The 23,921-nt window shown below is 38.9% G+C and overlaps 1 protein-coding gene across 2 annotated transcripts in view; it reads right to left on the bottom strand.

Moving 5' to 3' along the window:
• Positions 1–331: 331 nt before the first annotated feature.
• svila (supervillin a) overlaps positions 332–23,921 on the bottom strand; it is a 118,680-nt gene continuing 95,090 nt past the window's right edge. For both annotated transcript variants that reach the window (XM_059326713.1, XM_059326712.1), the window contains 19 exons: positions 23,395–23,481; positions 22,025–22,202; positions 21,093–21,265; positions 19,756–19,911; positions 17,713–17,849; positions 15,598–15,745; positions 15,361–15,506; positions 14,996–15,171; positions 14,021–14,171; positions 12,820–13,099; positions 11,205–11,359; positions 9,056–9,161; positions 7,006–7,213; positions 6,712–6,845; positions 5,781–5,936; positions 4,824–4,967; positions 3,701–3,822; positions 3,285–3,440; positions 332–1,216 (listed from right to left, as the gene is read on the bottom strand). In XM_059326713.1, the coding sequence (XP_059182696.1) occupies positions 1,130–1,216; positions 3,285–3,440; positions 3,701–3,822; positions 4,824–4,967; positions 5,781–5,936; positions 6,712–6,845; positions 7,006–7,213; positions 9,056–9,161; positions 11,205–11,359; positions 12,820–13,099; positions 14,021–14,171; positions 14,996–15,171; positions 15,361–15,506; positions 15,598–15,745; positions 17,713–17,849; positions 19,756–19,911; positions 21,093–21,265; positions 22,025–22,202; positions 23,395–23,481 (2,900 nt within the window). In that variant the 3' untranslated portion in view covers positions 332–1,129. The remainder of the gene's footprint in view (positions 1,217–3,284; positions 3,441–3,700; positions 3,823–4,823; positions 4,968–5,780; positions 5,937–6,711; positions 6,846–7,005; positions 7,214–9,055; positions 9,162–11,204; positions 11,360–12,819; positions 13,100–14,020; positions 14,172–14,995; positions 15,172–15,360; positions 15,507–15,597; positions 15,746–17,712; positions 17,850–19,755; positions 19,912–21,092; positions 21,266–22,024; positions 22,203–23,394; positions 23,482–23,921) is intronic.

Raw genomic sequence — 23,921 nt, 5'->3', positions numbered from 1 at the left:
CTTGGGACTTGCAATACAATGACTCAGTCCCACCTCTGCTTTAAGTTCTATTTAGCCAACAGTTGACCACAGAAGAAGACAGGGCTGTACATCAGAGACACATACAGTGTGTTCAGTGTTACTGACAGTAAGAGAGTAATCTCACATGATCTAAATGTGACTCACCATGAATCCAACTGATCATCTGAGTGTCTGTAACAGTCATGCTACGAGTCTACAGTAGTTAGTATTACACTGCCCTCTAGTGGCTTATAACAGAATACTGTGGTTGCATCCAGCAGCTCATACTGTGAATCTAAAACACAGAACACATGAATGCCAAGAAAACATGTACCAACGTTCAGAGTTTATTTCTCTAATATTTCTTTATATCACAAAAAGTCTTCAAAATGCAGACTAGGATCTGTATAGAAACTGTACACAAAGCAAGGCACTATACACTGTAGGCTTGAACAAATCACATACATTTCATCATCACTATCTTTGCCTGTATCCTTTCTTCTATCTGAACACATAATGACACAATAATAAAGCTGCATCATTTGATTTGTAAATGGCAAATAGTGAACTGTACAGCAAGAGACCATTCAGTAATATATCAACATATGACACAACCTTCCTCCACATTTATTATATAGTTTATTTAATCAGTTTTAGCTCAGTGGATATTCTTTAAAAAAAAATCCTATATAGATTTGATAAATATAAATTATTTGTAATGCACAAACATACATAGAAGAGTAGCAGAGTGCTGAGCTGCCACTCTAACACATGGCTGCATGGCTGACAATGTAAGGGCACTGGGCTGTTCTCAGTATGCTACATTATGTACATACATTAACATTAAACTCAGTAAAGTTCTTGGACCTGCACTGACTGTGACGTGGTGTGAAACTTTAAAGAGATTCAGACCATCCTACTTTACATCCACAATACCAACTCATGAATGGAAGGATCACAAGAAGCTGACACACCTCTCGTTCACTGATCACCTCTTCCATCCCTTCATCGCTCCCCTCATCCGTCCTCAGCCCTCCGTCACAGAGACGCAGCTCCTCACTCTCCAGTTGTGTCCAGACGTAAACAGAAGAGGAGACAGAACATCCTGCTGTCTCTCTGTTTCAACTGTTCAGAAAAGTCCTTTTGCTTTCTTCAAGTTCACCTGCTTCCAGCCAGGCAGAGCCCCATAGTCCTCTCTGCTCATCTCCAGAGCTTTCTGTGGGAGAGGACACACATACACACACAGTGAGCATGAACAGGTCACTGTTAGGGCTGGGCGATATGGACCAAAAGTCATATCCCGATATATTTAGGCTGAATATCGATATACAATATACATCCTGATATTTTTATTGCAAAGTGAGAGCAAATGTTCATGTCACAAGTAGTTTTATTGAAACTTTTTTTATCTAAGTGAACAAAAATACTGTATAACAACAGGAGTAGTTTTTTTATTTTTTGAAAATCAAACCTCCACACTGCAAAAAAGGTGTGTCTAAAAACAAGATAAAAACACTACATTTGAGGGAAATTTTCTTGCTGCATGGACAGATAATTTCACTTGACAAGATTTCTTAAATTAAGATTGTTACATCTAGAAATAAGCATGTTAAATGCTTAAAATAAGGAATTAACTCTTAAAACAAGATAAATTAGTAAAGTAAAAGTTTTTTTTTTCTTGGTAAGAAACAAATAATTTGCAGTGCACTCTGCTCGGGCCAGTTCATCGCTGCTTGCAGCTTTAATTTATCTTGTTTTAAGTGTTAATTTCTTATTTTAAGTGTTCAACTTGCTTATTTCTAGATTTAACAATCTTAATTTGAGAAATCTTGTCAAGTGAAATTATTTGTCCATGCAGCAAGATCATTTCCCTCGGATTTAGTGTTTTTATCTTGTTTTTAGACACACCTTTTTTGCAGTGCATGAAGTGCATATTTAACTAAAAAATATCTTAAATAAAAATAGCCTATGATATAAAATAGACCAATCTTTTTCTGAAATAAATATATGTATATGAGAAAAGAATAACAAACATTACAAAATAACTAAATATGACAAACCCTAGTAAGGGCAGCATTTATATATAAAGAAAGAACAAAAATTGAACTATATTGATATATGCGATATGGTCTAATTCCATAAAAATATATCGATATATCTTTGATATCGATATAAAGCCCAGCCCTGGTCACTGTCTCACCACAGTTTACCATTCAGAGTGTCAAGCCAACACACCCTGCAGCTATCATGATGAGGTGAGAGAACACACTCAAGCTTTGTCAGTGAGATTACAGAACACAGCGATCATTCTTCACTTTACATCTCCAGTAAAATATGATCAAACACCTCAAATCTCCAGGATTCAGTGCAGAGTCTACACCAGCTGCTAGTGTGAGTGAACAGCATGCTAAACAAGTAGTACTACAAAATAAAATAAAATAAAAAATAGATTAGAAAAGATACAAAAACAAAGATGATAAAAAAAGTATAATAAGATAAAAGAAACAAAAAAAAGTAAAAAAAAAAAGATAAAATAAAATTAAATACAATATAATAACAAAATATTAAAGCTAAAATAAAATTAAATATAATATATTTATTATTATTATTATTATTATTATTATTAATAATAATAATAATAATATAAAAACAAAGATAAAGGACAAAGATAAAATAACATAATAAAAAGAAAAGATACAAAAACAAAGATAATAAAAATAATATAAGATAAAAGAAAAGAAAAATAAAAGTTTAAAAAACAAAGATACAATTAAATTAAAAAGAATATTTTATTATTATTATTATTATTATTATTATTATTATTAATAATAATAATAATAATAATAATAAAATCAAAGATAAAGAATAAAGATAAAATAACATCATAAAAAGAAAAGAAAAGAATAATAAAACAAAATAAAATAAATTAATAAAAATAAAAACTTTTGAGAAAGGGTTGGATAGAAAAAAGGGTTATGGTTAAATCAAAGAGTGAGTCTGCTGTGCAACACGACTAGTCCAAGTCATCCATGCTCATAGGAGACGACTCACCTTCCCATAAGCCCCTACACCCTGCAGGGTGGAATGAATGAAGTAGGTAAGTTCACAAAAAGACAAGATGGCAGGACGTGATGGAAGATTGTGAAAAGAAAGAGGAAGACGAGAATGAAGATAAGAAAAATAAATGCCCTGACAAGTTTGGGTTCAGAGTGTTAAAATATATATTACTGTCATGGAAAATGTTTTGAGTGACATCAGAGTGTGTGTAGACTTTGGCTTCTCACCTCAAAGTCCTCATCAGACAGGTAGACCTCCAGGCGAAGGGGGTCCACGCCCTCAGGCAGCGGCCGGGCCAGAACATCAGCCAGGGGGTACGTGGTCTTACAGAGCCGGGCCAACACGTCCTCCACCAGGATAATCTGGTTACACACCTCCGCCTCCTGACAGCACACACACACACAGAAGATGATTTTTTAATGCAAAAAGCGTCCAGAGTTGGATAAAAGGACGACAAATTCAATAAGGAAACCACTGAAGGATAATGGCTGACCTTTATTCATGAAAAAAATCTGTCTCTTTTTGTACAATAAGTGCATGTGTTTCAGTACAGTATGTTGACTAATGCCTACAGGCAGCTGTACTGCTTCATATCAGATGATGTGGCTGGGAGTAATCAGATAATAAGGTCTGAGGTACACACCCTCTCAGTGATCTCAGCAATGTCCTCTCTGTGCTCCCAGCTGGGGAACATGTTGGTGAAGGTGAGCGGCTCCAGACCGGCGTGGATCAGATACGCTTTGGGAGGCTTCTTCTCATTCTTTTCTGTGGGAACAAAACAAAACAGATTGGAGGTTTAAAGAAGCACTGCAGGTCACATTCATTATTAATTAACAGCGGTTCATGTTTGGTTGAGAACATCCTCAGGAAACATCACTAACAGTCAAGGTTATTATAGTTAACGAAAACTAAAGAAATAGCGAAAACTAGAATTGAAAAAACTTTTCGTTAACTGAAATAAAAATGAGTGTTTTTAAAAAAAACAATGACTAACTGAAACTGTATCGTTGTATTGTGGTTACAAAACTAACGAAAACTAGCTAAAATTATAGTGAAAATGTCCTTCTGTTTCGTCGCTGAGTGTGTGTGTTCCTGCTCTGTGGGCTTCCAGGAGAAGCGTGAGTGGAATTACCGTAATGACACCACGTTGGCTGTAAAGAGCAACTTCTCAGCTGTCAGAAAACAACAAAAAAGTGTCGCCGGCACAACACTCGATAACTTTGGATGTTGTGCTTTCACTATGTGCAAATGAAAGTCTTCAATTCAACCATGATATTACAAATCACTTTTTTTTGCGGTGGTGCTGAAAATCCAGCAGAATACATGTAGGGAAACACTGCATAATCCTTTTTGGTTGATATGAAATGTATTTATTTATCTCCAACTAAATATCTGCTGGTTAGTGAACATGCAGGAACACATGGTGAATATGTTTACTGAGACTGGGATGTTTACACTCCAACCTGTTTCTGTAAGAGTTAATAAAGTTATTGGGGCTGAGATGGCTAAACCAAAGGAAATAAAGGCAAAATTTATTATGACCTCTTTGAATCTCGCACCCAACAAATCCCCATTACAAAAAAAACTAAACTAAACTAAAACTAGCAAACTCACTTTAAAAACTAAAACTAACTGAATTTGAAAACAAAAGTTCACAAAAAAATTAAAACTAAAACTAATGAAAAATCCAAAACTATTATAACCTTGCTAACAGTAACACACCTGGTAAAGATGCTGTATGTGTCTAATAGAATGAAGTGGATTACCTCTACAGTACTGCAGCACAGTCTCCATGGCACACTTCCTGTCTGAGTCCCAGCGGATTCGGGCTGAGCCGGTGCTTTCACTGTCCTGAGGCCACCAGCCCTGCCACAGGTACACCTCATGGTGGTTGTCCACCAGGAACAGGGCTGAGCACCAGAGAAGGAAAACAAGGTGAGAGACCAGTTTCATAAAGTGGTTGCTCATCACTTTCTTCAGCTGCTCTATGGTAAGTTATAGCTTCCTCAAAAAAACATTCTGGTCATCCATTTTTTCTGTCTGATCTAAACTGTTTTCTCTCCTGTTTTTTGACTGAAGAACAGGTGAAAAAAAAGTTGAGAAGAAATATTTTATAAGATTTTTTTTGTCAGGATAAAAAGCTTTTAGTCATATCTAAAACATGGTTTAGTATTGCCTCTTGTGGCCAACATGAGTATTACAACAACAAATACTTAATCCTGACAAAAAAAAAACCTGCCAGCCAACTGTTTTCAAATTGTAAATTCCAGGTCTGAAAAGTGATGCCAGAGCTGAAGCCTTAAACCTGCATCCTTTCTAATGAGCAGCAGGGGGCGCCTCCACTGGCTTTAAAAGAAGTCCATTGAGAAAATGATCCTATTTGATCTCATAAAACATTCTCAATGATTGTTTTAATTCAGTAAACTGTGGCCCCCTAGAGTGAAATAGACAATAAAGCAGGGTATGCTTTATTGTGATGACAAGTTGCTAGTGTCAGAGAAATGTTGAGCTGGTCAACAGTATTATTTAATGGGTCAACTGACCTTTGATTGCTTTAAAATAAAAGCCACAGTGAAGAAAGCTGATGGAAACAGCTGTAGTAAGCTGATGATTTATTGCTCTAAGTCATCTTTGATTGTGAAAGGTATTCTCCTCACATGTACAGTAAGACAGATGTGTGTGTGTGTGTGTGTGTGTGTGTGTGTGTGTGAGTGTGTGTGTACCTGGCTGTGAGGCTGCATAAAGGTCCTCCTGCAGGAAAGGCATGGAGTTGACCTCGTTGGGGAGTCTGGCAGGGTACAGAAACTCCACAGCTGCAAACTCTCCTGAGCTGCTGCTCAGCTGGTACAGACGTGGTGAGAAGTTAAACCTGCCTGGGTCTGAGGGCCGAAGGTCAACAAACACATCAACAGTTAATGATACAATCCACAGCTGTTTACATGTTAACCCTCTGGAGTCTCCAAAAGCTCCAAATCATGACTTCTTCATGACATCCAGACTAGAAAACAAAGCAGCGTGGAGCCCTACTGTAAATTTACCTCTAAAGTTCTGGCTGTGATATATACCAAGTAAAACTGGAGACAAGCTCAAATATATTTAGTATAAAATGATAGAACTGGATGTAACCCTCTTATATGTTATATTTGACACCTTTGTTCACATTTGCAACATTTAAAATTTTGAATTAAAATTTAAAATTTATTGAGCATGATAGTGTTTTGAAAGTAAAAAAAAGATTCAAAATCACATTTAATGTTGGACTAAAGGACTAAAAAAGACACAAAATGACCAGAAAGACACAAAATGACAAAAAAAAGACACAAAATGACAAAAAAAAAGATGCAAAATGACTCAAAAAAGACATAAAATGACCAAAATTGTTACAGTAAACACATAACACAAATTTTAAAAAAAAGAGTCCCACTAGAATAAAAAACAGAGTCGGATGACACACACAATCACAAGATCACATTTAGAATTAAAAAAATGTTATTATCAGGTCATATAGGTGAGGTTGTGCTGAAAAAAAACCCCAACAACATGGTATTTAAAAAAATGTAAGTTGTGTATACAGGCAGGATGAAAAGGATTCAAAAATGGACAAAAAAGCCCAAGACTCCATCGAGTTAAAAATCAGGGTTTGGCTTCCCTCACCTTGCAGCATGCAGTCGTATGCTTTCCTGTCCCTCCTCCCGAGGGGTTCCCAGAATCCTGAGGGCTCTGCTCCCTCATCACACTCCCTGATGGTCACCTTGCTGCTGCTGTGGAGGCCTGTCTCCAGAGGACATCTGCACAAAGACAAATGTGTCACACTGACTGATGACAACACAGAACCAGAAATGGATTTATCCAAACACGTTTCATCATATTTGATTATCTGTCTGCAGAAGTCAAAATGTCACCTCTCCTGTCACCGACTGAATATTTAAACATGAACTTTCCACTCACTGCTCTTTGATTTTGTTGGCGGCGGTGCGGGCCACCTCCCGTGTGTGAGCCTGAGCCTTGCAGCCATGCCACAGGTAGATGAGAGCCTGGCTCACGCTCAGCAGCACCATGGAGACTCTGGAGCGCAGGCTGCTGCAGTGACAGGCCACCTCCAGCAGGTGGCCCTCCACCTCCACCTCCCCCCGCACACAGTACAGACGCCAGTCACCTGAGGGGGAACAGGGGCAGAGAGAGGTGAGAGAGAGAACACATGAGTTTGACACATATGAGGGCATTTAGCTGATGATGTTAAAGCTTCTGTGAGCCTAAAGAAGAAAAGCTCAGGCATCTGAGGTGTGGGAAAATATGGAGCCCCTGAGTGTTTGTTCCTCAGGATGGTTTCTATTCTCACAATCCAATACTCCTCTAAGCCAGTGGTTCCCAACCTTTTTCTTGAGGGACCCACATTTTTACCATGGTAAACTTTGGAGACCCACCTCTCTCTTTGGGGGCTAGCTCGCCAAGTTTTTGTCGCAAAGTGGTGTGACACATGTAATCAGCGTGGTTTTCTGCTTTCACGGGACACCAAGTTTTTGTGGATTTTCGGTTTTAAGAGGTTAAATATACACTTTTATGCAAAATTACTTACTTTTGAAAAAGCAGACATTAGAACTTGCATGAAGCTTTGCTATGTGTTATAAGCTTGTAGATTGGCTTTTTTCAAATTTATAGGTATAGATGTATATATTTAACCCATTAGATTTATTACACCCCTTAAAATTAAAAGGGCTTTGCGACCCCCCGTGGATCTTTGGTGCCCCCCCGGTTGGGAATCACTGCTCTAAGCCACAGCCAAGTTCTCATGTACATGAATCACACTCATGGTGGGCAGAGGATGAATTTAAATGACTGCTACAGTAGCAATTATTACAGTTAATGCAGGTCTAAGAAGTCATTGTTTGTCCTCTTTATTTAAAGGTATCATGGATCAAGTATCATCCAGAAAATTTGGACCTCTAAACACTATTGGCTGATTAAACATGAGCAGAAAATGATGGAATTTCAGCAGAGCTCAAACTGAGTGCTTAACCTATTGATTGATGACTATATTCAACTCCCCACAGACGCCAGCACCCCCAGCTGACTTCTTATCTTTCAGAGACAAGGTGCTGATATCACATGAAAATAAAGAATCCCTTGGTACAAACCATGAGAATGGAGCTGAATAACACTTTTCAAACCAGCCCCTTAACCTCTGACCTCAATTTTTCTGAATGAAAAAAAAAAAAAGTTACATGGTAGATTGGTCACATACTGATCGGAAGGTTGGTGGTTTGATTCCTGACCATGGCAGCCTACATGTCAAAGTATCCTTGAGCAAGATACTGAACCCCAAATGTCTCCTGATGCTGCGTTCATCGGTGTGTGAATGAATTCCCAATGGTGGCAGGTGGCACCAGTGTGCCCTGGTAGCCCCTAAGACCAGTATGAATGTGTGTGTGAACGAGTGAATGAGTGTAGTGTGTAGTTTAAAGCGTTTTGGATAAAAAAGTGCTATATAAGTGGACTCCATTTACCATTTCATTTACCCATAACCCCCCCCCCTTACAGACATTTACAGACCACTTTATGCTAATCCCATGTAGAAACCATTCCGTTTTTTTTTGCAGTATGAATGTGTCATTTCTGCCTATTATACTTGCATATTTCAGCATACTGGGGTCTTGGAATTGCATTAGATTGGTATCACTGGAAAACTGAGACTGATGGGGATTTAATGAGCCCACTTTTATCCACGTTATATAATGTTACCGTCCATTAAAAAACATTTTATTGCAGTGAGAACATTTTTTAACTTGACCTCACTGTAGAAAACAGAGCCTTGAGTCACTGTTTTGATGATTTGCAACTTGACAGAAAATAAAAGACTTCTAACTTGGCTTAAGACATGATGACTCAAATTACATATCTGTGTTCATTTTGTGTTCACAGTTTAAATCAATAAAAGATGCTCAACATTGTTAATGTGTAACGTGGAGTAGAACAGGTTAAAGCAGTAATGTGAGCTCACTCTGGGAGTTCTCCTCCTCCTCTTCTCTCTTCCCTGAGTGGACCACCATCCCTCCTTTGAAGCACTGCAGGAAACATGGAGGCTCTTTACCCTGCTGGACCTGAACCTGGAGGAAGGTGAGTGAAGCAGAGGAGGTGTACAGCTAAGACAAGTATATCTACGAACAATGGACGGACAAAGAAAACAGACTATACTGCCCTACAAAGTCTAACTGCAGTAACTACATTTTTGGTCAGAATTGAGTTATAACTAAAAATGAACTCCTTGATGTCTGTTTTATCTTGTGACAAAGTTTTAGATTTCAATTTTGCTTTATTTCAGAGAAATAATGACATAAAAAACACAAAATCCAACTCAAAACCAAGCAGTAATTGCACCACAGTCTGCTTTGGATATATTTTTATACTAATTTAAACATAAAAATAATAGAAATGATAAGTTTATTTGAAAGGGAAATTATTATCTAGATAGTGATGAAGTAAAAAAGTGAGATAAAATTATATTAAGACTATAATATAACATTTCTTTATAATATTATGTCTAATATACACACATCTTTGATGACAAAAATACAAAATATAAAAGCTGAAAGAAGATGACAACATTGATGTTACTGCACTCTGTTTCACTATTAGAGCCTTTTACAGCAATGCAGTAATTACGTTTTTGGGGTCAAAGGTCAAATAAATCAGCATGATTTTTGAGCATGAAAATTACATTATCAATACATGTAGAAATAAGTGTCATATCATGTACTTAGGTTATATCCCCCCAGAACTGAATGTGATTGACAAATATTTAATGGGTGCTTTACTGGCAGCTGGAAAAAAGACCCCAACTAAAAGATGGATGTTGCAGACTGGACCTACAATTAATAATTGGATAGATGTGACAATAGAAAAGATAACTTTTTCTCTCAACCTAAAGTTAGACATATTTATGAAACACTAGGAAAGATGGGTGCAGTTCATCAGTCCTTTAAGACCGGATTTTGTAAAGGAAACAAGCTGAAGAAACTTTTTATTTTATTTTATTTTATTTTTTTGGGTTTCCCACTGTATCTCAGTGACATGAATACAACGGAATGATGCCCAAATGCTACAGAAATGTATATTTATTTATTCATGTTATGCATTTACTTTTTGCCTCTATATCCCTCTGGTAAATAGTTCAATTGTATGTCTTTGTTTTTTGTTTACATATTCATATTATTAAAAGGGAATGGATAATGAACATTTGGAACAAGAAGCTATTGATACAAAAGCCTTGACTCTATACAATTTTGATACTAACAACTGTAAATCCATTTGTACTTGTCAATTGTTGTGACATTTCCTAATAAAAAGATGATTATAAAAAAAGTAATAAGTGTCACATTACTTATCTATATGCAACCCATTTAGCTGGCCAGTTAAAACACGTAAAACAACTTTAAAGCAGTTTTTCTCAGTTTGACCCTTTGTGTAGTTACTGTTAGTGCGTTCAGACCGGACGCGTAGCGAATATTCGCGTCGCGTTACTCGCGCGAATTGATACGCGGGAGAATTTAATTTAATTCGCGTCACTCGCGCGAGTAACGCGACGCGAATTTTCGCCCAAGAGACTATTTAGCGCCAAATAATTGCCTCCATTTCATTCTGTCATCAACCATGGCTGACATTACAAGCATAGCGTCCCTGTACCTGCTCTGCCGTCGTGTCTGGGTGAGTGACATCATCCGGAGGCGCACTCAGCACGGAGAGAGGACCGCAGAGTACTTCCACCTTTTTCCTGTCCCTCCTGCCGACCCTCTCCTCCTTCCTGCCTCTTTTCTCCTCTCTCTCATGTATGTATCTCGGACACTGTCGTCCAGAATCTCAACGCTGATAGGCTGTCCCGACACAGCGTCACGCGAATATTTCGCCAAAGTTGAATTTATTGAACTCACGCGAATTCGCGTTGTTTCATTCGCGCCGCGAAATTCGCGTCAATCGCGGCATTCGTGTCGCGCGAAACCCGCGATTCGCGCCGCCGGCAAAAATTCGCGTCTATTCGCGTGTTTGCATTGACTTTGTATGTAATCTTGTCGCGCGAAATATTCGCTACGCGTCCGGTCTGAACGCACCGAGTTAGTATATTCAGTATTCCGCACACACACAGTGTCATGTACCTGTGCTCCCCGCTCCTCGTCCAGCTCCACAGTCATCAGTGCTGACGTTCCTTTCTCACTGATGGTGGAGTTGCGTCCCTGCCAGAAGAAGTAGCAGCACTTCTCCTTCCCGGCCCCCGCCGTCTTCTGCTGCTCTGGGTTCTGTCTCCTCCCGACTGATGGACACAGATTGTTAGATTGTCTGAATGCGTTGTCCATATTACATTCAAAGCTTCTGTTGAGGTTTTCGAATTAACCTTAAACTGTCTGTGCTCATATTTTAAGACTTCGCCCTAAAAAACTCAAACAAAAACCTTAATTTCAATGAAATAAAATGTGTTTCTTTTTCATGAAAACAACTTTCTTAAATGAATATACAGTAATGGGAAAAAAAATAATTACACCACCATTGTTTTCTTCAGTTTATTGTTTATTTTAATGCCTAGTACAACTAAAGGTACATTTGTTTGGACAAATATAATAACAACAAAAATAGCTGATAAGAGTTTAATTTAAGAGCTGATATCTAGACATTTTCCATTGTTTTCTTGATAATGATTTTGGTTATGATCAAGAAAACCATTGAAAATGTCTAGATATCAGCTCTTAAATTAAACTCTTATCAGCTAGTTTCGTTGTTATTATTATATTTGTCTAAACAAATGTACCTTTAGTTGTACCAGGCATTAAAATGAACAAGAAATTGAAGAAAAAGGATAGTCTCATCATTTTTTCTATGACTGTAACTCCTCAGCAAGGCAGCAGGCTAATCCAATAAGAGCATAAAAACAATGATGTAATAATAATAATCAAACCCTGAGGCATAGAGCAACATTATGCTTTCACAAAAATGGCAATTAAATAATAATGTTAGGGCCAAAATACATTTTTAGGCCTTTCGTTAATACGTCTGTAATGGAGCAAACAGTTCTTTGGCCACAGTGAAAGTTTTTGAAACAACTTTGAAATTATGAAATTATCTTTTTTTCAATACACTTTGACTTTTGGACTGTACTGTAGACTTATTAGAAATGTTTGAATCACATGAGTTGGAAACAATCCAGTACAACAAGTAGTATACCAATAATATTAGTGTGGCCTTATATTTATCTGCAACTTTTAAGAAATACAGAGTTTAAACAGAATAAATAGAATAGAAAAAAAGCTGTGCAGCAGTTGAATGCTGATTTAGAAGTTATGAATGAAGCTTCAGCTCTTCTATTCTCTCCAGTATGGCCCCATGTCAAATAAATCTAAAAATATATACACGTGTTTTTTTTAAGATAAAGCTGGAACATGATCTAATAAGGAAGTGATTGATCATCTCCTGGACAATCTGACACATTGGAAGACTTCTCTTCCTTTGTGTTTAACTACTCTGATTTATTATGGAAGAAAATAGACTACAATAGCAGAGGAAACTCAACCTCCTGAAATGCCTGTAAACAGAGAACACTGGTGTGTAGATCAAAGGTTGAAGTCTTCAGAGTGAGTCAGAGGTCTGTGGCCTAGATCTACAGTGACCCACATTAAAACTGGGACCGTCTAGTGTTTGAGGCAAACGACATTCAGTCCAAACACATTTTCCTCACAAGTTACAGATAAAGTCTGTGTGTATGAAAGAGGCGACACTAACCTGCTGCGCTGACCATGTACTTCCACTTCATCACGTACGTGTCCCCCTCATGGAACTGGCCGATGCTCTGGCGAGGCAGCCGGCTGTAGTCGAACTCCAGGATGTGCCACACCTCCACCGCCAGCGTGCTGATTTCGTAGCTCCGCCAGTCCTCTGCCTCCACCAGGCCGTAGCCCCGGCCCACGTTGAAGCCGTCCAGTTTGGTGCAGACGGGCGCCTGATGGAGCGGCAGCATCAGGGAAGCGTCGTACGCAGGCCGCTGGTCGGAGGTGGACTGCTCCTTGGGTGGACATGACAATGGAGGACAGAGATGAAGGCCAGAAATAAGAGGACAGACTTTATTTTCTGTGTAACATTTATTATAGTAGAGTTGTCAAAAGTATCGATACTCATAAAAGTATCGATACTAAAATGTTGTATCCGGTTACGATACTCATTTTCAAAAGTATCGTGACTGAAAAGTGTTATTTTCTCTCTTGGAGTCCCAGAATGAAGCAGAGAAAAGTCGACCTGCAACCAAACAGCAACACACACAGCCGAAAATATTGTTCTAATTGTTATTGTTTATTGTATTTATTTATTTTTTGCACTACCTCAGACATGAAGCTTGTTGTCATAGTTGCAGTTTCTTTTTGCACAACTGTTTTTTATTATAAATATTTAACCCGTGGTTCTGTTAATTTTTACATGTTGCATTTTTCTTGCTAATAAAAATATTTCTGTTAAATTTTGGGGTCTTTGTTTTTATCCTGGTGGTATCAAAAATGGTATCGAGTATTGAATATTTTCCTGAGTATCGGTATCGAGTTGAAAATTTTAGTATTGTGACAACCCTATAATTATAGTAATAAGACTTTAATGAGACAGGCTTACACACTCAAACTCCCACATATACAGATATGCATACATCCCCCCCTCTGTTGTGAAGTGTATTGTGTATGTGCGTATATGAGTTTTTTTAATTGTTTTTTTCTTCCTTTCCTCTCCTCACGTTGTGCCGTATTTATTTTCTTTCATCTCTGTCTCCCTGTCCTGTCCACCTCTGTCATATTGTATGTGTGTTTTAAGTATACGTTTGGACGGGATGATGGCTAATTTTGTGTCCTAGTACTTATTACCCTGTGCAATGACAATAAAGGAAAATCTGACTCTGATTCTGACACTGAATTGGACACTGACTCCGAAAAGTACTTTTCATTACCTTTTGTTCAGTGATGTGCTCGTTGTTTTTTGTGGGACTGGGTGTTTTCCTGGAGTCGCTCCAGTCCAGAAACTTCTCTTTGAACAGGGTGGTTTCATTGTGTTGAGTCAGTCTGCCGAACACGGCCCAATCAGGTCGTCCCTGACCTTTCCTACAGATGGAGACCATATAGTCCATCAGTGACACAACACCAGTACTTCAATCAATGTTCTCAATACACTGTTGTAGTAGGAACACTCACCTGTGGCATTTACTCATTCTTAACAAATGTTAAGACCAGTAACACCAGTGTATAATAAAATATGAATAATAACAACTCAAAATGCTTTCAGTGACAGAAGTTCAAGTGCATTCTGAAAACGTTAACAATTATAGAACTCTCCATTTACAAAAGAAAAAAAGAAACGGCCTGAGAAAGTAAGATTTATGTCAGTATTGATACTATCTCCACCTTTTTCTTTTTTTGACTTTCCACTAGTAGCTCCTACATGAACAGTGTTGTGTACATTAGCATGTGGGCTCTATTTACCTTTTTGACCACCAGCTCTGAACCGGCCCTTGAACTGCCTTGATCAAAAAGGGGGATTTGTGTGTCTGCTACTCTTATTAGGACAGTGACCTCCAATGGACAAATATGATTAGCAGTGATATTGATCTGTTTCCCCCCCCAATCCATTTAAATACATTGAATATACATAGATAAATGTCCCTTCCATTTGTATACAGTAGGAGGTGGACAATTAGACCAGCAACCTTTTTTTGGATTAGATGTAAAGCCTGAAGCTTTCGTATAAATTTTTTTTATATTTTAAGTCTGATACTTGTTTAACAAATACGTCAAAATAGATGCAACTAATTCAACATTCAATAACTCTTCAACAATGTGCGAACAAACTTTAAGTGGCACATTAAATGTTGCAGAGGAAAATCATGCTAACACGCTGTTCTATAATGATGCACTACACGTTTCCATACTTGGGTATTAGTGGGTTGCACTCTCCCGGGTCCAGCGGGTTGATGTCACAGTTTGTATAGTCGAAGGTGCCGTTCCACAGGTGCTTGGCCAGCTGGAAGGCCACCTTCCTCTGAGCCAGTGTCACTTCCTTTCCATGCCATATGTACATCTCACTGCCAAAGTCAAACACCAGAACCTGCAAAGAAACACACACACACAGCTTTTATTCTTCCAATCCAACAGCACCAAACATTTCTGTCAATCACAGTGTCATTTTAAATGACCACTAGGTGGCAGCAAAATGCAAAATATTTTAATCCCACACAGTGGCTTAACTGATTTAACAAATTCAAGACAAATGTAGACATGTGTCAGGTTGTCTGACCTCCTTGGGGTTGAGCAGGGAGCAGCGGGGCACCTTGGCCCAAAAATCATCATCTGGCACCAGTTTGTCATCCATCAGCCGGTAAATACAGTTCGTCTCCACAATGGCACCCTCGTACAGCTCGTCTTCATCTGGTGTTCCTGCAGCTGCAACGAGAAAGACAAGGCCATTAGCTTGCATTTAACTGCTTCACGGGGTGTTTCCTCAAGACTGATTCATGTTAGATATGATCCTTACACTGATAAGTGGACTGCCCTCCCAGAATCTTCCAGAACTCCTTGGCAGCATGGCTGTGTGTGCTGGCACCCTCCTCGATGACTTGGACGTAGTTAGCTCTGCAACCCAAATCTCTCTTTCTCTGGATGAAGTTAGCCAACTCTGAAGCCTGAAAGAAAGACAGAAAAACTTTTAATGACATTTTACTGATGAGCTCTGTTAATACCTCCTCATTTTGAGGGAAAAAGTTCAAGTTCATTACTCAGGAAGAAGAGTCTGCACACTTTAATGACCTAAACTCAAACAACCCCTCATAAATTATGAGGGCCGTGACTCAGAGCTTTCCTTTGAGTCCAATTGAGGTCAGCGCTCTGTTCAGCCAATCACAGGTCATCAGACCAGTCCAGGCTTTGAACAATAGCCTTGTTTTGTTTCGGTTTCCTGCAACAACCCCCAGACACACACGTATACACACATTTCCTTTCAGTCAACACACATTTCTTCCTGTGCTGTGCCACCGTCGCTTCCTCTCAGAACTGTGTTTACATCCTGCACGTGAAGTCTGCCCCACATATAGGCTAAGTCCCGCCCCTTCTGCTGACCTCATAGAGACACAAGTAGAGTAGGGTAGTTTAAGGGGAGGGACAAATCACTGTTTGATCCCGTTTTAAATGTGCCACGTATTACACTTATGGTGTTTCTCAAATTAAAAGCTTTACAAGTCAAGAAAGTCACAGTTAAAATATATAACTGTGAATGTTTGTAATTAGACAACACCCAAAAGTAATATAAGGGATATCCTCTTTTTGCTGAACCTACGAAGTCTGTGTGTTTTGTACCAGGATATTCTCACAAGTGTGCCTATGGAGCACCACAGGAATTAGTTCTTAAACTAGGAAGCTAGTCAGGATTTTAGCGCCTTGGGGTCTTTCCTTTTCAAACTCAATGAGGATTTTGAATAGGCTTTTGGTTAGATGCCTGAAATAAGGTCTTTAAACATCATCACAAGCGACACGGACAGGAACTCTCTCACTAGTCCACCTCACAGCCTCTAGTCGTGTTTCAGTGCTCTTGCAAACTCTTGTAGATTGTAAATTATGTTAATAAACAATTTATTAGGCTACAGATTAGCTAGCTTGTCAAACGGCTGGTTAGCTTGTCGGAAACCTACCAATAGTGTCCACTATAGCATAAAGTTAGCTTTCTACTTCTGTTGGCTGCATTAACTCTTTAAACATCATAAAAGTGGTTATCATTTGTGAGGGTTATCCTGATGAGACATGTGTTTGCCACAGCTTATTTTCTGCAATGATCCAAAAATCCAATGTGACAACCCCATAGGCTAATTCTCAATAGACCCCATGGAGATGACTGGTGATCAGTTCTGGGTTGGCCTACAAAAATATGTCATTTCCTCTTTGTATGAGACTGGGGAACATAGGACCCTTTTTCCCCCGCTTTTCCCAAAAAGGGTCCTATGTTCCCCAGTCTGTTACTTTTTCCACCATTACTGCCAAATTCCATGGCAAATAGGCCTAACCCTAACTCTAACCCTAAAAGGAAAAAGCTAAGCCTCGATGCAAGACAATATGATAAGGGGTGGGAATATACAAACATGAGTAAACCTAGATTTAAAAAGCAAAAAAATGAACTGCAAAGTAACCAGAAAGTAGCTGCTGTGCAAATTTAAGTTTTGAGCTAAGGTGGGCCATGTGACGGTAGACCTGCTGGCCATGCTGAGAGTCTACCGTAAAGATTGATAGATTGCGGGGAACATAGGACCCTTTTTCTGGAAAAGGGTCCTATGGTATGGCCTATGGCTCCCTGGTATGTAATGCTACAGGGGAACATAGGACCCGGGGAATTTAGGGATGACCCCAAGTCGCATAGCTAGCGAGTTAGCTAACAAGCAAACTGAAAAACATTGTATGTGTAATTCCTGCACAATTCAAATGGGATCAAAACGAATACTCCAAATATTTCTTCTGAGGGTTCCACAGTGGTCAACTTGAAGGGCAAAAAGAGGATTTTTGCCTCTCTATAACAGAACCCTTACTCCTGAAACTCAAGTCAATCCACACTAGCACAGTGTCTAATTTACTGGGTTATTTTATTAGCGATCAAAGCCAGACTCGCCTTGTTCTTCTCTATGACGTTAGCGAACTCTCCGGTCCAGATGAAGCAGTGGTGTGGCGTGATGAGCAGAAAACAATCCCCACTGTTCAGGGAGGAGGCTCTGGGCTCCACCAGCCTGGTCTGGACGTGGCGTCGGCCTGGTGTGATATAGGAAGGAGAAAAACAACACACAGGCAGGTGTCTTATCAGTGACAGCTCTGATTATCACTGTCAGCATGCCTGGATTATCATACTGAGGGTGTTGGGGCAACCATGAATTTGACCCTGTACATGTATGTACATGTACAGTGGGGCAAAAAAGTATTTAGTCGGCCACTGATTGTGCAAGTTCTCCTACTTAGAAAGATGAGAGAGGTCTGTTATTTTCATCATTGGTACACTTTGGACAGAATGAGATAAATCCAGGAAATCACCTTGTACGATTTTTAAAGAATTTATTTTTAAATGATGGTGGAAAATAACCTCTCTCATCTTTCTAAGTAGGAGATCTTGCACAATCAGTGGCTGACCAAATACTTTTTTGCCCCACTGTATCTGCCTTGTTAATCATCTACCCCTTTGTTTCCAACTACATTAAATAAAAATATGTCATATCACACACTTTCAGGGGCCTCATTGGCTCTTCAGGTGATCCAAGCAGGAGCTATTCTACAGCAGAACTCTCCACACTGTCAGGCTGGGACAGAGAACCTCCTAACAAAGCGTACCCCTGGTGTGGTGGATTTGTTCTGGATTACAGACAGTGGGCTTTTGAGGAGAGGATCAGCCAGGATAGTGTGAGGTGACCTGGGGAGAATGATTTAGAGCCACAGCTGTCACCAACAGACATGTGGAGGAGGTGCAAAGACACCGAAATAGACCAACTCTAGCCTCCCATTTTAGCCATCCTCTGGAAAGGCCGCTCTTGAAGCAGCATCCTCCAGAGCTTTGTGTAAAACACTACCTGCTTGTTTTTGCATCCTCTTACACAACTGAATGTAACTGATGGTCAAGATGCCGCCTCAATAGCATCCTAATTTAAAAGATCAGGAAAATGTAGACGGATCCCTGACAAGAGTGCTTGTTGTAATCCTGTGGCTCTTAATTGGTGGAGTTCTAATGGATCAAATATACTCGCTCTTAAATACGCGAGCGCATGACATCAGCGTAGTATCCTGTGGTGGTTTGGAGTGTTGGTTGTGCATGTCATCAGAAATTAATGATACGTACCTGCCAAGGTTATAATAGTTTTGGATTTTTCATTAGTTTTAGTTTTAATTTTGTTGTGATTTTTTGTTTTCATATTCAGTTAGATTTAATTAGTTTTTAGAGTGTGTTTGCTAGTTTTTTGGAAACTGCTTAGTTTTAGTTTAGTTTTTTGTAACGGGGTATTTGTTGGGTACGTAGCATCTACAATGGATCGCCCTTTGCCTTTAATGCCACTGTGATCTGAGAATTAACATTAGATCAACCTCCTCCAGAATTTCTACTTCCGTGTTTTATTGAAGCACTTACATGGTCTGATTTATGTGATGCTCCCTCTAGAGGAATCATCCAGTAACACACATCGTAAAAAAGCAAGTATATTTGAGCCTTGCTTGCAATATCTGCCAAGCCAATGTTTAGAGGGGTGGCAGTAGCACTGCAAAATATAACACAATAAACTTTATCAAGCATTTCCATTAGCATCATACCAAGGAATTTAATAAGCTCAACCAAGCAAAAAGAAAGGACGATTGAAAGAAGCCGGAAACTTCTCATTATAGTAACTGAAATGTTTCCCTTTTTCATTGTTCTGGTTGAGTGTTAAAACAAGGAATTCTGCCGTCTGATCAGTCACTTCCACAGTCAGGCATGCAGTTTATTCATTTAAAACTGGTAACGGAACAAAACTCTGTATCAGCCAATAACCAAAGCCCAGGTATCGTATCAGGACTGAAATTCAGTGCACTCCTAGTTATTACTGGGATTATAATCCAATAAATTATAAAACAAAAAGACGCTGTTGTGGCTGCAGGTGCGCCTCTCTGTGTATGTGCGGAGCGGCATGTTCACATAACTGACCTTTGACCTGTAAGAGCATGAGCTTCTTGTAAGGCACGGCGCTGTTGTTGGACATCTGCTCAGAGATGTTGACGCTGCGCAGGTTGACGTTGCTGAAGTTCTCCTTGCTGGCCAGACCAGCCAGAGCCACATCAGAGAAACCAGAGTTCTTATTCACTGCAGAACAAAACAGAGCACAGAGAGTGGAGGTGAGACAGAAAAAACACATGCACACTGCAAAAAAGGTGTCTAAAAACAAGATAAAAACACTAAATCCGAGGGAAATGATCCTGCTGTATGGACAGATAATTTCACTTGACAAGATTTCTTAAATTAAGATGATTAAATCCAGAAATAAGCATGTTGAAAGCTTAAAATAACAAATCAACTCTTAAAACAAGATAAATTATGTAACACTTCTAAATCTAAAGTATTTTTTATCTTGTAAGGAACTTAAGAAATGTGCAGTGTACTTTGCTCGGGCCAGTTCATCGCTGCTTGCAGCTTTAATTTATCTTGTTTTAAGAGTTAATTTCTTTTTTTTAAGCATTCAACATGCTCATTTCTAGATTTAATAAACTCTCAAAAAAAGATAAATTAAAGGTGCAAGCAGCGCTGAACTGGCCCAAGCAAAGTGCACTGCAAATTATCTTCCCAAGATAAAAAAACTTTAGATTTAGAAGTGTTAAATAATTGATCTTGTTTTAAGAGTTAATTTCTTATTTGAAGCGTTCAACATGCTTATTTCTAGATTTAATAATCTTAATTTAAGAAATATTGTCAAGAGAAATTATCTGTCCATGCAGCAAGATCATTTCCCTCAGATTTAGTGTTTTTATCTTGTTTTTAGACACATTTTTTTGCAGTGCAATGATTACATAAAGCTGCTTTATCCAGCGAGACAACAGCTACAGTGTAAACGACCTTTCGAAACCTGACAAACGGCTGTCTTTATGACTGCAGCAAATATAGAACGCTCCAGAGACGGTTTAAGTGTTTCTGTTGCTGTCAGAGGAGGTGAAGGAGGAAGTTGTGAAAAATGACATTGACTTTGTGGGAAATGTGACGTCACTCTCAAAACAAGCTACAGACCACATCCAGGTTTTGAGGACAGCCTTGTACAAAGACAGGAAAACTGATTTCACTTCCAGATGTAGGTCAGTGTTTGTCCTCAAGTAGCTTTAGTGGCTTCAAGACAATTTATAGACTGTGTTATATCAGTGGCACTTATTTCTGTATCTGAGATTAAGATGCATGTCGCGCTCTCTGGTGTTGCAGTGGAAGTGGGAGCCTTTTTTTATCCGTCACATGTTGTATCCCGACTGTTTTGGTCTCATGTATTTTAAATCCTCACTCACTCTTCTCAGCCTTCATCCTCTTGCTCTCCAGCAGGCCGATGTTGAGCCTCTGCTCCGTGTACTCGTGTCTGATGTCCTCTCTGGCAGCCAGCATCTTCAGAGGGTTCCTCGACGCCTGGACGTTACGCGTTGGCCGCACTGCTCGCTTGTGCTGCACCATCTCCGAGGTCAGCCTGGGGAGAGGTCAGAGGTGAGGGGGCGTGGCCAACAGAGAGAAAGCAGACTCTCACAATGATGTCAGAGTTCTTACACTGCAAAAAACATGAAGCTTACCAAGTATTTTCTTCTTATATCTAGCAATAGTATCTTAATTATCTTGTTTTGAGTATAATTTACCTACTGACCATAGCTTCATGTGCTCATTTTAAGAACACGTGTCTTTTTGTAACAAGAACGAGTGAATACCTCTTCACAGGGATTTCAGTCTTTTTTTCGATTTTTACGATTTTTTTTTACGATTTATGATTTTTTTACATTGTGAGCTTTTTCATGCTTTCTCTATTTAATCTATTCAACCATTGAATATGATGAGTTGTCACCTAAAATATTGGTTCCAGTTGAGAGTTTTAGTTGCATGTAGTTTAAATGCTATTTCAAAAGCATTTTCTACCTCCAGTATCTACCCACAGATACTGAAATTAGAAAAAAAACATGCTAGTTTTAAGTATTGCTGGCTTATTTAGTGTTACTACAGTTGGGTTTTTTAAGCCACAATTCCTTGGAATAATTATTTTGGACTTATTTTTAAAGACATCATTGTTTTTTCAGTGCCGAGATATTTTTACTTACTTAAAGAATTCTTACAAAGAAACATTTACTTACTGCACTGGCAGATAATTTGACTTTTTTCAAGCATGTATTTGCTTAATTCTAATTATTTCTCATTTGTTGTCAGTTGATTTTTGCAGTGTACTGTGGCGGTGAGAGCTTACCTTGGCACCTGGGGACCGAAAATGGCGTCAAAGTCGTCGTCTATCTCCACCTTGTTGGTGGTGGCGGGGAGCTCCTCTACATGGCGATAGAACTTGGAAAAGGTTTCATCTTCCAGGGTCATCACTTCCTTTACTTTCTTCTGTGTCACTGTGATGGTGGCTTCTGGCAGTCCAGACACTGGAGAAGGACAAGACAAAGCTGTGTCAGGATCAGAAAATATCCAGAATATGTGCATCACTAATGAAAGATTTGTTTATTTATTGAAATGTTTGCTTCTCTAAATAATTTATTTTAATGTCATTGGCAGGGTGCATCTACTTTTGCACACTACTAAAACTGTGTACAAACACACAAAAAATGACAGGAAATGATAAATAAATGAACTGGACATGATGTGGATGCAGATTACATATAATGTGGAAGACATGTAGAAGTGAAGTTGTTGACTGTTTATTGACATGATAAAGCCACCAAGGTGTTATTTTCTAACAGGCTGCCTAACTGATGGATTTTTAACCCTGTTTTTCTAATTAATGGCAACATAAGGAACAAGCGTTCTCACAACAAATCACAATAAATCTTCTCATCAACTCCATTATTTAATGTCAAGACCTATGGTCAAGACATTAACTTGGGGTATTCTTACTCCTATTTATTCATTCATTCATCCATGAACATGTTAAAATAAGGGGCAGGGTATCAGAATGGTGATAGAAAGGTAATTTTTGTCCCACAAGGGTAAAATACATTTTATAAACTAATTTATCACAACTTGAAATTGGTTCATTCACAGTGTTCGATTGTTTTTTTAGCCGATTTATTTTATTTGTGAAATGATAATTAGGCAATTATTTATAGCAGTCCTTTTAATTCTGTGCATATTTAATCTAGTGTTGCTGCAGCCTCTAATTTAATGCACCTGCCTTTAATTCAGATTTAATGGCGAGGTAAGAGTGATACAGTATCAGGTCTGTCCTAGCTAGACAGCTGCTGGGACTTTTACATAAATGTGACTGTGGTGTTTATTCTGACACAAGGCTGACATGCACCTTGTTACATAAATGTAATGGCAGTTAAACATGTCTGAAAGGAGCTTGCTGTTGCCATCAGTAACAGTTATGGATGATGAAATTATAACTTATAAAGTTTCTGCCTAATAGATTCCCTCATGTCAAATCAATTAAAGTGAACTAGACTGAGAACTCTGCATTTAATTCATTAAGCCTGGGTTCAATCTTCAATTTAATCTATAAATCGATTGTATGGTTATGATGGGGGATCATTTTCTTATCACATGAACATTGATTCTACAGTGAGTAACACTGTCAAGTATGACAAACTGGTAGACGGCGTGCCGACCAGGACTGACCTTTACTGTTGAGCTTGCCGAGGAATGATTCCAGTTTATCCAGCTTCATGTCCGACTCCAGGTTCAGATCTGGTACGGCTTTGATCTCTGCACAACCACGCACACACACAGCTGTTAGAGCCATAAATTTACTCTGTTTGATTGTAGCACAGAACATATACCTCTCAACAGGCAGGAAGTGTGAGGCCCAGTCCCAATGTCCACATTTACAGACTCATGGATTCTGAGGTAGGGCTGCTCAATGAATCAAATTTTAATCGTGATCACGATTTCGGCTGTCACGATTAAATTAACCTGATTGTCTACAATATTTCCAGTTTAAAATGCGGCTCTCCTGCATATCTAATCAAGCACTTTCTACACCAGTAGTCCACCAACCACCAGGGGGCGGGGCCGTTTTTCTCCCCTGAAAAAAGCCTAGTTGCTGATTGGATTGTTCGCTAAGCAGGATGTGACGTAGTACTGGACGACACAACAACGCACACCATTTATAAAAGCCGGCGAAGCAGTGTTGCCAACTTAGCAAC

This window comes from Centropristis striata, chromosome 23, assembly GCF_030273125.1.
Source record: "Centropristis striata isolate RG_2023a ecotype Rhode Island chromosome 23, C.striata_1.0, whole genome shotgun sequence".
Taxonomy (NCBI): Eukaryota; Metazoa; Chordata; class Actinopteri; order Perciformes; family Serranidae; genus Centropristis; species Centropristis striata.
The sequence above is the reverse complement of the archived record's forward strand: the minus strand, read 5'-3'. Positions and strand labels throughout refer to the sequence as shown.